Source organism: Bos javanicus, chromosome X (genome assembly GCF_032452875.1).
Source record: "Bos javanicus breed banteng chromosome X, ARS-OSU_banteng_1.0, whole genome shotgun sequence".
In the NCBI taxonomy this organism is placed as follows: domain Eukaryota; kingdom Metazoa; phylum Chordata; class Mammalia; order Artiodactyla; family Bovidae; genus Bos; species Bos javanicus.
Window position 1 is genome coordinate 144,715,367 of NC_083897.1, and position 13,711 is coordinate 144,729,077.

At 50.6% G+C, this 13,711-nt stretch overlaps 1 protein-coding gene across 3 annotated transcripts in view; it reads left to right on the forward strand.

Annotated features, from left to right (window-relative positions):
• Window positions 1-13,711, forward strand: part of PPP2R3B (protein phosphatase 2 regulatory subunit B''beta) — a 40,818-nt gene that overhangs the window by 14,132 nt on the left and 12,975 nt on the right. For all 3 annotated transcript variants that reach the window (XM_061408315.1, XM_061408313.1, XM_061408314.1), the window contains one exon: window positions 1,171-1,356. In XM_061408315.1, coding sequence (XP_061264299.1) covers window positions 1,171-1,356 — 186 coding nt within the window. The remainder of the gene's footprint in view (window positions 1-1,170; window positions 1,357-13,711) is intronic.

The following is a 13,711-nucleotide window of genomic DNA, read 5'->3' on the forward strand; positions in this document are numbered from 1 at the left end:
CTTCTAGAATCTGTTGTTTCTGTTGACAGTTGGATGGAGCCCCGGTTGTTTGCTTCTTTGAAGATTTCCCCTCATCTGTCTTGCTTCCCATGCCTGGGCTGTGTTTAAACACCTGCTGGCTGCCTTTGGGTCTTCGGGTTTTGTCCTCCTGTGTCCAGGTGTGGGTTTCTTTCTGTGATCCTGTTGGGGGCTCACGGGCTCCAGAGCTCTCTGACAGAAGGGTGTGTCATGAGTCCTGATGACCCCGTGACCTGGGGTGACAGGGCCTCTGAAGGGGGTGGGGTCTGAGGGGAGGCTGTCCTGGGTCCTGATGATCCCATGACTTGGGGTGACAGGGCTTCTGAAGGGAGTGGGGTCTGATGGGAGGCTGTCCTGGGGTGACAGAGGCCCTGTTGCTGTGTCCCTCCCTGGATGCAACCCCTCCCAGCCCCCTGGCCCTGGAAGGGCTGGTGGGCCACTGCGCCCACCCACAGGCCACCTGATGAGGCACCAGGTGGACACCCCACACCACCAAGTGGTAGGTGTGTTGGGAGATGCCTGGCTGACGTCAGCTGTGGCTGAAAGCGTGCTGTTGGCTCCTGTGTGGTGCTCGCTGCTGCCCGTCCTGGGAGGCAGAGCCCTGGGGCTGTGTGTTTCCTGAGGGCTGTGCTGGCTGGGTCTGAAACCTCCACGGGGCACGGCAGGTGTGGGCACAAGCGGTCACAGGTGCAACCTGCCACCAAGGGGACAGCCCGCCACGCCTCCCTTGACCTCCCGCAGGACACAGGGCAGGTTCTCTCAGTAGCCTGGGCGGTAAGCTGGCCTCTCCAGGGGCTCACAGCTGAAGCAGGATGAGGGAGGCGGGGCGTGTGGACCAGGCCAGTGGTCACATGTGCCGTTGCCTGTGGGCTGCGTGCCCTCCTGTGTCTGCAGTCAGCCCGTAGTGATGGTCTGGGTGCCCCGTCCACAGTGGGTGAACTGGGCTTGGGGCGGTGGGGGGAGACATGAATCAGACCTGCCTCCGATGATGAAAATAGAGGGAGGAGGTGCCCACGTGCCCAGGAGGTGCCCACGTGCCCAGGCCCTCACTGAATGTGGGTCCCAAGGAGGTGCCCACGCACCCAGGCCCTCACTGAGTTGCATCCCCAGGAGGTGCCCACGTGCCCAGGCCCTCACTCTTGTCTTCCTCAGGTCCAGACGAGGAAGGAGGAGCCCCTGCCGCCCGCCGCGAGCCGGAGCATCCCCACCTTCTACTTCCCCCGCGGCCGCCCGCAGGACACGGTGAACATAGACGCCGTCATCACCAAGATCGAGAGGACCTTCGCCCAGTTCCCGCATGAAAGGGCCACCATAGAGGACATGGGCCGCGTGGCCAAGGTGGGTGTCCCCGCGGGCACGTGGGGGGTCCTTCTTCAGGCATGCGCGGGCCCAGGGCTCGGCTTCTGTGTCCGCTGTCTGCCGTCCTTGGAGCCTGAGGCACAGAGGACGTGCTGAGCTCTGTCCTCGCTGTTGGAGGACACGGACGGCCTGCGTGCTGTTCCCCGGGGCCTCGTGATCTTGGAGTGACCGTCCCCACGGGCTCAGCTCAGGCCTTCCCATGTGTCTCCCGTCCAAGGGATGCGTGTCCACAGTCCACACACCGCGTGTGTGACTATAGACTGACCCTGAGTGTGACCAAAGTGCTCATCGCAGAGAGTGCGGCTCTGGCTCCTCCGTGTGGACGCCCAGTCGTTTTGGTGTCTGCACCGTCTCCTACAGGAACGTGACACGGTGTCCTTGGCCGTCCCTAGTGGCTGGGTGGCTGTTGTAAGGGGCCCGGGCTCCCTGTGGTCCCTTCCTGTCTCACTCTGTGTGTGTGTCCGTCACTCAGTCGTGTCCGACTGTTTATGACCCCGTGGACCGCAGCCCTCCAGGCTCCTCCGTCCGTGGGATTCTCCAGGCAAGAATACTGGAGCTGGTTGCCATTTTCTTCTCCAGGGCATCACCCTGTGTCAGGGATCAAACCCGTGTCTCCTGCATTGGGAGGCTTGCTGGACAGAGGACAGGCCCCCGCTTTACGTCAGTCAGAGGCCCCAGGTTGCCTGCCGGTGTTGTGCCCACATGTGGGGTCCGCATGCTCCCAGCACCCCAACTCTAGCTGTCATCGACAGCTGTGGGCGGGCACTTCCCACGTGTTTGATCTCCCGGGGGTCACGCTGCCTGCCGCGCAGGCTGCTTGTGAGTTACACGTTGGTTCTTCAGGGCAGTGCCCAGCCTCTCTCCTTTGTCTCCAGTGCTGCGGGCGCCTTCTCTTTTCTCTGTGTCCCCTCCTCTCCCCTGCCCCTCCGCCTGCCCTCCTCCCCTCTTCTCCTCTCCCCCTCCCCTCCTCTCTGCCTCCCTTCTCTCCCCCATCACCCCTGCCGCTCCTGTAAGATTCCTCTTGGCCCCGGCTGCTAACTCTCTGTCTGCTGTGCACGTCCTGAAAAGCTCTGCTGGACTGTGTGCTGAGTGACTCCACGTGCTCCTTTCTGCCTTCAGCTTTTAGGGGTTGCCTTTTTCTCTTTTTCTAAAACCTTTCTTGAGATGGAATCCATGTGCACCACAATTCACCATTTAAAGTGTACAGCTCAGCCGTCAGTGTATTCACAGGGTTGTGCAGCCTTCTCTACAGAGCTCACTGTAGAGAAAGAAACCTTGTACCCCGTGGTTGCCATTGCGCCTCCTCTTCCCCTGCATCCCTAGGAAACCACGAGTCTGCCTCCAGTATCTGTGGATTTGCCTCTTTCTGACTCTTTGTATAAACGGAAGCACCCACTGTCTGTCCTTCTGTGCCTGCTTCTCTCACTGAGCACCCTGTGTTCAGGGTCCATCCACACTGTAGCCTGTGTCAGAGCTTCCCCTCTCTTTAGTCACTGAGTTGTCTTCCAGTGTGTGCACGGGCCACATGCTGTTTATCCATTCATCCGTCCATCCATCCATCACCCATCCATCCATCCATCCATCCATTATCTATCCATCACCCATCCATCCATCTATCCATCCACCCATTGTCTATCCATCCATCCACCCACCCACCCACCTACCCATCCATTCATCATCCATCCATCCATCCATCATCCATCCATCCATCCATCATCCATCCATCCATCCATCCACCCACCCACCCACGCATCCATCTGTCCATCCATCCATTTATCCATCCGTCATCTATCCATCCATCCGTCCACCCACCCATCCATCCACCCACTCACCCATCCATCCATCCATCATCCATCCATCATCTATCCATCCATCCTTCCACCCATCCATCCATCCACCCACTCACCCATCCATCCATCCATCATCCATCCATCTATCAATCTACCTATCCATCCACCCATCTATCCACCTGTCAGTCCATCCATCCACCTGTCTACCCACCCAACCATGCATCCATCATCCATCCATCCATATACCCACTTATCCATCCATCTGTCCATCCAACCATCTCTGCATCATCCATCCATTCATTACCCAACCACGCATCTATTCAGTCATCCATGCATCCACGCACCCACACACACACTTGTCCATTTATCCATCTGTCCATCCATCCACCCCCCTGCCCATCCATCCATGTACCCACCCACTCCCCTCCCCCAGTCCCTGGCAACCATGAATCCACTTCCTGTCTCCATGGATTTGCCTGTTTTGGACGTTTCCTATCAATGAAATCACACTCTGTGTGTCCTTCTGTGCTTGCACTTCTCACTGAACGTCGTGTGTTCAGGGTCCATCCACACTGTGGCCTGTATCAGAGCTGCCCTCCTTTTACTGTTCCTTTCCATGCTTCCCCTTCAGGAACACACGGGTGGCTCTGCCCTTCACGGGCACTCGGGCTGCTATGCCCTTCAGGAACACTTGGGTGGCTGTGCCCTTCAGGAGCACTCGGGCGGCTCTGGCCTTTGGCTCTTGTGAGTGATGGTGCTGTGGGCTCTCCTGTGCTGCAGGTCTGTGCAGGTGGATGCGTTTGCATTTCTCTTGGGTCGAGGCCCAGGGAGTGGAATGGCGGCCTCAGACAGTGGCGCTGTTTGCCTTTCTGAGGAACCTCAGGACTCTTTGCCACAGTTCCCACCTGCGCCGTGCGAGGGCTCCAGCGTGTTCACGTTTCTTCCAGCACTCCCTGTCTCTCTGGTTGAGGACCGGCCCTCCCGGTGTGAGGGCAGCGCTGCCTCCCTGTGGTTTTGAACTGCATTTCCCTCCTGACTACAGGCTTCCCCGGTAGCTCAGATGGTAAAGAGCCCAGAAGACCTGGGTCAGGCAGATCCCCTGCAGAAAGGAATGGCAACCCATTCCAGTATTCTGGCTTGGAGAATCCCCTGGACAGAGGAGCCTGGCGGGCTACAGTCCCTGGGATCACAAAGACTCAGATACGGCTGAAGCGATTACCGCTTTCCTCTCTGCCTGATGTTGAGACTGTTCGTGTGCTTGTGAGCCGTTTCTATGTATTCTTTCCGACAGTGTGTCTTCAGATCCTTTGACTGTTTTTCAGTTGAGGTGTTTGTCATTTTATTGTTGACTCATAAGCATTCTTTGTAGTCCAGATACAATCCCTTATTGGATATATATGCTATGTAAATATTTTGTCCCACTTTCTGGGTGGTTTTTTTCACCTTTTAAAAAATTGAATTAGAGTTGATTTACAGTGTTGTTGGAGAAGGCAATGGCACCCCACGCCAGTACTCCTGCCTGGAAAATCCCATGGATGGAGGAGCCTGGTAGGCTGCAGTCCATGGGGCCGCTGAGGGTCGGACACGACTAAGCGACTTCACTTTCACTTTTCACTTTCATGCATTGGAGAAGGAAATGGCAACCTACTCCAGTGTTCCTGCCTGGAGAGTCCCAGGGACGGGGGAGCCTGGTGGGCTGCCGTCTGTGGGGTCGCACAGAGTCGGACACGACTGAAGCGACTTAGCAGCAGCAGCACAATGTTGTGGTAACTCTGCTGCACAACAACGTGCGCTGTACAGATACGCACATCCTTTTCCACTATGGCTTATCACAGGATATCGGACGCACTTCCCTCTGCTGTGTAGTAGGACGTTGTTGTGTATCCATCATGTATATATAACAGTTTGCATCTGTTGATCGCAAACTCCCTGTCCATCCCTCTCCAGCCACACCCCCTGCCCCGTCCCAGCCGCCCCAAGTCTGATCTCTGTGCTGTGAGTCTTTCTGTTTCTCAGATAAGTTCGTTTGTGCCGTATTTCACACCCTTATACAAATGATATCATTAGGTGTTGTCTTTCTCTGTCTGACAGACTTCACTCAGTACGATCACCTCTAGGTCCATCCATGTTGCTGCAAATGGCATCGTGTTACTCTTTTTGTGGCCTAGTAGTGTTCCATCGTATCTGTACCACTTCTTTATCTGTTCATCTGTGGATGAACATTTAGGTTGCTTCCGTGTCTTGGCTGTTGTAAATAATGCTGCCCTGAACACGGGTGCGTGTATCTTTTTGAATTAGAATTTTTTCTGGGTATATGCCCAGGAGTGGGATTGCTGGATTATATGGCAGTTCTGTTCTTAGTTTTTTGAGGAAACTCCAAACTTTTTCACAGTGACTGCACCGATTTACGTTCTTCCCAACACTGTAGGAGGGTTCCTGTCTCTGCACACCCTCTCCAGCATTTATTTGTAGACCTTTTCAGTGATGTCCATTCTGAGCAGTGTGAGGTGGTACCTCATCGTAGTTTTGATTTGCATTTCTCTAATAATTACCGGTGTTGAGCATATTTTTCTGTGTCCGTTGGCCATCTGTGTGTCTTCTTTGGAGAAATGTCTGTTTAGACGTTTGGCCCGTTTTTCGATTGTTGTGTTGTTGAGTTGTATGAGCTATGCGTACATTTTGCAAATCAATCCTTTGTGAGTCACATCGTTTGCAAATATTTTGTCCTGTTCTGTGGGTTGTCTTTTGTTCCTTTGCTGAGCAAAAGCTTGTAAGCTTGATTAGGTCCTGTTTGTTTATTTTTGCTTTTATTCCCGTTGCCTTGGGAGACAGACCTAAGAAAACGTGTTGTGCTGTGTTCTCTCCTAGGGGTTGTGTGGCCGCGTGTCTTACGTTTACGTCCTTAAGCCACTTTGAGTTTTTTTGTGTATGGCGTGAGGGTGTGTTCTAACTTCACGGATTTGTATGCATCTCTCCACCTCTCCCAGCACCACTTGCTGAAGCGTTTGTCTTCTTTTCTCCATTGTATATTCCTGCCTCCTGGTCAGAGCATGACTGACGATAGTTGTGGGTTTATTTCTGGAGTCTCTGTTGCAGCCCCTGATCTGGGTGTCTGTTCCTGTGTCAGCACCACAGTGTTTTCAAGGCGGGAGGAGAAGGGGCTGACAGAGGATGAGATGGCTGCATGGCATCACCGACTCCATGAACATGAATCTGAGCAAACTCTGGGAGATGGTGGACGACAGGGAACCGTGGCGTGCTGCGGTCCGTGAGGCCGCAGAGTCGGACACGACTGAGCTGCTGAGCAGCGATAACAGCGACACACACTGCTTTGCTGCCTCTAGCTCTGCAGCACTGTCTGAGGCCTGGGGCCATTACGCCTCCTGCCTTGTTCTTTCTCTTTAGGATGGCTGTGGCAATTCTGGGTCTTTTGTGGTTCCATATCAAGTTTAGGATTGCTTGTTCCAGTTCTGTGAAAAATGCCATGGCTAATTTGATAGGGATCACATTAAATCTGTAGATTGCTTGGATAGAATGGTCGTTTTAAGCATATTAATTTTTCCAATCCAGGAGCATGGACTATTTCTCTGTTTCTTTGAATCATCTCTAATTTATTGATTAATGATTTTTTTAGTTTCTCAGCATGTAACTCTCTCACCTCCTTGGTTGGCTTTATTTTTTTGGATACAGTTTTAAAAAGAATTTCTTTTTTACTTTCCCTTTCTGCTATTTCATTATTAGTGTGAAGAAATGCAACTGATTTCTATATGTTAGTCCTATATCTTGCTGTCTTGCTGAATTCATTTATCAGTTCCAGAGTTGTTGTGTGTGGAGTCTCTAGGGTTTCCTATTCATGGTATCATATCATCTGCCTATAGTGATAATTTACCACTTGCCTTCCAATTTGGATACCATTTATTTTCTAATTTATGTATTTTTAATTGAAGGATAATGGCAGTATTGTGTTGGTTTTTGCCATCCATCAACGTGGATCAGCCATAGGTATACATATGTGCTTGAGCCTCCGTCTCATCTCCCACCCCATCCCACCGCTCCGGGTCCAGTTTGAACACCTTTTATATCTTTTCCTTGTCTGATTGCTCTGGCTGGGACTTGCAGTCCTGTGCTGAATAGAAATGGTGAGATTGGACATCCTTGTCTTGTTCCCAAAAGGGAAGGCTTTCGACTTTCCACGTTGAGGACAGTACTGGCTGTGGCCTGGTCGTAGATAGCTTTTGTCATGTTGAGATATGTTTACTCTACACTCACTCTGGTGAGAGTTTCTGTCCTGAATGGATGCTGAACACGCACTTTTGGACTTGGCTGACATGGTGTATCTCATTGATTGATTTGCGTATGTCGAACCATCCTTGTGAACTTGGGGTGAATCCTGCTTGGTCATGGTGTATGATCTTTTTTATGTGTTGTTGGATTCGGTTTGCCAGTATTTTGTTGAGAATTTTTGCATCTGTATTTATCAAAGATGTTGGCCTGTAATTTTCTTTTTCGGTAGTGTTGGTTTTGGTATTTGGGTGATGTTTGCTTGTCTTTGAGAGTATTCCCTCCTCTTCAATCTTCGAAGCAGTTTGAGAAGGATCAGTAAGAGTTCTTCTTTGTGTGTTTCTAGATTTAGCTGGTGAAACCATCTGGTAGTGGGTTTTTGTTTGTACAGAGCTTTCTGATGGCAGATTCTATTTCACTTCCAATGGTCTCTTTGTTCGAGTTACTGTTTCTTTGAGATTCCGTTTTGGGGGCTGTGTGTTCCTGGAAAGCTGTCCTTTTCTCGGTTGTTGGATTGCTTGGCACATAAGTCTTCACACTGTTCTCTTACAGATTTCTTGTATTTCTGTGATATTTGTTGATATTTTTCCTTTTTCATTTCTTATTTTCTTTGGATTTGCTCTCTCTTCTTGGTGAGCCTGGTCAAAGGTTGGTCAATTTTGTGTACTCTTTCAGAGAATCAGTTCTTGGTCTATTGTATTTTTTTTATCTCTATCTTATTTATTTATTTTCTGTCAATGGTAATAGTAACAGATTTTATTTTCTTGGACTCCAAAATCACTGTGGACAGTGAGTGCAGCCTTGAAATTAAAAGACGCCTGCTCCTTGGAAGAAAAACAAAGACAAACCTAGACAGCGGATTAAAACACAGACACGCTACTTTGCCGGCAAAAGTCCGTCTAGACAAAGTTTTGGTTTTCCTGGTAGTCCTGTATGCATGTGAGTTGGACCATAAAGAAGGCTGAACACCGAAGAATTGATGCTTTTGAACTGTGGTGTTGGAGAAGACTCTTGCGAGTCCCTTGAACAGCAAGGGGATCAAAGCAGTGAATACTAAAGGAAATCAGTCCTGAATACTCACTGGAAGGACTGATGCTGAAGGTGAAACTCCAATCCTTTGGCTACCTGATGCGAATAGCCGACTCATTAGAAAAGATCTTGATGCTGGGAGTGATTGAGGGCGGGAGGAGAAGGGGACGACAGAGGATGAGATGGTTGGATGGCATCACAGACTCACTGGACATGAACTTGGGCAAACTCTGGGAGGTAGTGAAGGACAGGAAAGCCTGCAGTTCATGGGATCGCAGAGCTGGACGTGACTGGGCAACTGAACAACAAAGAGTTGATTTACAGTGTGTGTGAGCAGAGGGAGTCAGGCATCCTTAGACAGGCATCCACTCTTTTTCAGATTCTTTTCCCATTTGATTATCACACAGTACTGAGTAGAGTCCCTGTGCTACGTACAGTAGGTCCTTGTCGATTGTCTGTTTTATATATCAGCAGTGTGTATGTGTTACTCCCAAGCCCCTGTTTTATCCCTTCCCCTTTGGGTCCTTGTTGATTCTCTATTGTATATATCAGCAGTGTGTGTATGGAGGAGGAAAGGGCAGCCCACTCCAGTGTTCTTGCCTGGAGAATCCCAGGGACGGCGGAGCCTGGTGGGCTGCCGCCTATGGGGTCGCACAGAGTTGGACACGACTGAAGCGATTTAGCAGCAGCCGCAGCAGCAGTCAGTTATGTTGAATGTCTTTTCACGTGCTTTTGGCCATCTGTACTGTCTTCTTTGGAGAAATGCCTGTTCAGCTCTGCTGACCATCTTATTTCATGTTTCTTCTTTATTTGACTGGGCCATGTTGTGCCATGTGGGTGAAGCTCTCTGGTGGTAGTAAAGCCAGTCGTTCATTCGTGTCCAGCCCCACGCAATCCCATGGACTGTAGCCAGCCAGGCTCCTCTGTCCATGGAAGTTTCCAGGCAAGAATACTGCAGTGGGTTTCCATTTCATTCTCCAGAGCTCTTCTGACCATATTTTGATTGGATTTAAAAAATATATGTATTTATTTATTTGGGGCTTCCAGGATGGCGCTAGTGGTAAAGAATCCACCTTCAATGCAGGAGACTGGGTTTGATTAGTGAGTCGGGAAGATCCCATGGAGTAGGGTTTGGCAGCCCACTCCAGTATTCTTGCCTGGGAAATCCCACGGACAGAGGAGTCTGGTGGGCTGTGGTCCATGGGGTCGCAAAGAGTTGGACACAACTGAAGCGATGTGTTTATTTATTTGGCTGTACACGACTGAAGTGACTGAGCACACGTTTGTTATTTCTTCGGTCATACTGGGTCTTGGTTGAAGCATCCAGGATCTTTGATACTGGTGGAATGAGGCGCTCTAGTTTCAGCACGTGGGATCCAGTTTCCTGATCAGGGAGTAATCCCAGGCCACCTTTGGGAACATGGAGTCTTAGCCACTGGCTCAGCGGGGAAGTCCCTTGGGTTGTTTTTTCATATTGAACTGTTTGTATATACAAACAGGAGCTATTTGTACAAGCACAAGCTATTAGTATATTTTGTAGATCAATTGCTTGTTGGTTGCATCGTTTGCAAATATTTTCTCCCATTCTGTCTTTTCATTTTGTTTATGGTTTCCTTTGCTGTGCAAACGCTTGTATGTTTCATCAGATCCCATTTGTTTATTTTTTGTTTTTGTTTCTATTACTCTGAGAGTTAGGTCCAGAAAGGTATTTTGTGATTGATGTCAGAGAGTGTTCTGCCTGTGTTTTCCTCTAGGAGTTTTGTAGTGTCCGGTCTCACGTTTAGCTCTTTCATCCATTTGGAGTTTTCTTTTGTGTATGCTGTTAGGGTGTGTTCTGCTTTCCTTCTTTGGCCTGTAACTCTCCAGTTTTCCCGGCACCACGTATTGAAAAGGCTGCCTTCTGCATCCTGCGTTCTTGCCCCCGTGTCATAGATTATTGATCCTAGGTGCGTGGGTCTCTCTCTGGGCTCTCTGTCTTGTCCCATCCTGTCTGTCTGGGCTTTCTGTCTGGCGCGTGGGTCTCTCTCTGGGCTCTCTGTCTTGCTCCATCGTGTCTTCGTCTGTTTTATGCCAGTCCCACACTGTTTTCACGTCATAGTACCGCACTTTTTGACATCACTGACTCAGTGGACACGAGTTTGCGTAAGCTCCGGGGGATGGTGAAGGACAGGGCGGCCTGGCGTGCTGCAGGCCACGAGGTTGCAAAGAGTCGGACAGGACTGAGCAACTGAACAACAACAAATACAATTTTGAGTACTGTAGCTTTCTAGTCTAAAGCCATGACTCCTCCAGCTCAGTTTTTTCTCAAGATTGCTTTGGCTATTTGGGGTCTTTTATGTCTCCATACAGATTTTTAAAGTTTTTGTTCTAGTTCTGTGAAAAATGTCACCAGTTAATTTGATAGCAGTTGCACCGAATCTGTAGATTACCTTGGGCTGTATAGTCATTTTGACAATATTCTTCTAATACAAGAATATCAGATCTGTACGTGTGGCCATTTTTATTTGTAGGGTTATTTATTTCTGATTCATTTTGACTAGTCTAGAGATTCACTTCTCTTTTTTCAGATAAGCGTCCGTCAGCTTCGTAGAGTACTTCAGTTTTTTGCTTACCTGTTTCATCAGTCTCTGCTCACATCTTTATTGTTTTCTTACACATTTGTCTATTGTCAGTTTTTCTTAGATTCTTGAATCAAACAATTAATTTTGTTTTTCAGTCAGATTTATTGAGATATAATGGGCACAGAGTAAAATTTCCCCACCGTAAGTACACAGTTTTCCACAGTGTCAGTGTCCGCCCCTGGGATCCATCTCTTCACTGTTATAGATAGTGCTGCTGTGAACGCTGGGGGCATGAATCTTTGAATTTCAGTTTTCATCTTTTCCAGATAACATGGTCAGGAGTGGGGCTGTTGGATAACACGGTGATTCAATTTTTGGATTTATATAGGGAGCGCTATAGGCTTCCCAGGTGGCTCGGTGGTAAAGAACCCGCCTGCCAGTGCAGGAGACGTGGGTTAGATCCCTGGGTTGGCAGGATGCCCTGAAGCAGGCAACGGCAGCCCTCTGCAGTATTCTTGCCCGGAGGCTTCCATGGACAGAGGAGTCCAGCGGGCTACAGTCCATGGGGTTGCGCAGAGTCAGACATGAGTTAGTGACTGAATAACAGAGGGGACACCAGGATGTCTCACGCGCCCCCTCTTGCTCCAGGTCCCCTCCCCGTGTTGCTGACCAGGCTTCCTGGACTCCTTGATCGGTGGTCGGGCCCGAGGGCCTGGCTGGGGCGTGTGCCCCCACCTTGGCAGGGCTGTGTGCAGGGGTCAGTGGGGCAGGATGGGCCTCTGCTCCCAGCTCCCCAGAAGGGCCGCTGGGCTGGCCTTTGTGTCTTGGCAGCAGTGCTCCGCCCCTCTGCTGCGTGCAGTTCTTTGTAGCCCCGTATGGTCTCTCTGTGTCTGCTCCTCCAGACGGCATTTGTCCCGGGCCCCACGCACCCTACTCCCGGGCCTTCTGCTGCCGTTGTTTTGCTTGGTCAAGAATGTCACGGGGGACCCGTGGGGGCTGTCTCTGGTTTCTGGGCACACCTGTGGTATTTGTCCCCAGCGTTTACTGCCGAGTGGCCTCCTGTGCGCGCGTGTCCCTCGGTGTGTGTTTACCGGTGCGTGAATGTTTGGGCCTTCCCAGTGCCGTCTCGTGCATAGAGTTTACGTTTGTGTTCCCAGGATTCCAGCGACGGCTCTGCATCTGCCTGAGGTAAGGAATGCCTGTTGAATTGCTGGGTCATCTGCTGGCAGTATGTTTAATTTAACATGAAGTACAAGGCCATCTTCCGGTGTGCCTGTCTTGGGCACGTATAGCGAGCAATGAGACGCCGGCTCTTGGTGTCTGCGGTTTTCAGCCTCACTGGGGTGTGTGTGTGTGCGTGTGTGCATGATGAGGTCACACTGGGATGTGTGGGTGTCTGTTTGTGTGTGTGCTGAGGTCATACTGGCGTGTCTGTGTGTGTGTGTCTGTGTGCTGAGGTCACACTGGGGTGTGTGTCTTTGTGTGCTGAGGTCACACTGGGGGGTGTGTGTGTGTCTTTGTATGCTGAGGTCACACTGGGATGTGTGAGTGCTGTGTGTGTGTGTGTGTGCTGAGGTCACACTGGCGTGTCTGTGTGTATGTGTCTGTGTGCTGAGGTCAGACTGGGGTGTGTGTGTGTGCACGCTGAGATCACACTGGGGTGTGTGTGCGCGCATGCTGAGGTCACATTGGGGGGGTGTGTGTGCACGCTGAGGTCACACTGGGAGGATGTGTGTGCGCACGCTGAGGTCACACTGGGATGTGTGTGTGTGTCTGTGTGTGTGTGTCTGGGTGCTGAAGTCGCTTACTCTAGCTTCTCGTCTCGTTTCTGTAACGGCTAGGTTCAGTCTCTGATGGTGTATGTGTTTCTTGTCGGCATCTTTCCCTTTTTTGGGCGCTGTCTTGGGGACAATGACGTGAGCTGAGCAGTAGGTATTTACTGTGGACAGCTTCATCCCCTTTGGGGGTGTGCGTGTCTCCGTGAAACTGTCCACCCGTCAGATCAGAAGCGTTTCTGGCAAACCCCCAACTCACTATCGGTCCAGCCCAGTCCAGCCAGGCCCCCCTGGGCACTTTCTGTCACTGGATTGGTTAGTTCAGTAGCACCTCACCTGTGTAGAATCACAGCGGGCACTTGTTCTGGCTGCACAGTTCTAATGACGCACAGCACTGAGCATCTGTATGCGTACCATTTATGTCATTTATACCTTGTTTGACGCCATGTGTGTTCAGATCGTTTGCCCGTCAAGCACCCAGTGTTCCTTAGTGTTGAGGTCCACGTGTCTTGTGTGTTCTCCAGATACGAGCACTGGTCAGAGGTCCTTGTCCCAGCTGTTTTTTTTCCCAGTCTTCCCTTGCCTTTCCACTCTTCTGTCAGCCTCTGGAATTACAGATGGTTTTAATTTACATCCTGCCTGGTCCTCAGATTCTTTATTTTGTGGTTTACGTATTTCTGTCCTTGATAGAAAGTGTAGGCCATGAGCATTTTCTCTTGTGTTTTCCTCTGTAAGTTGGGGTGGTAAACTCTTCTGTTCAGGTACGAACTGTGCTCGTAGCGCGGTGATTGCCTGCATGGGGCAGGAAGAAGGGGCACTTCTTCTGCACATGGTGCCGAGCGGCTTCTCACCCGTTCAGCAGCCCCCTCCTCCAACACCCACTTGCCTTGGCACCTTC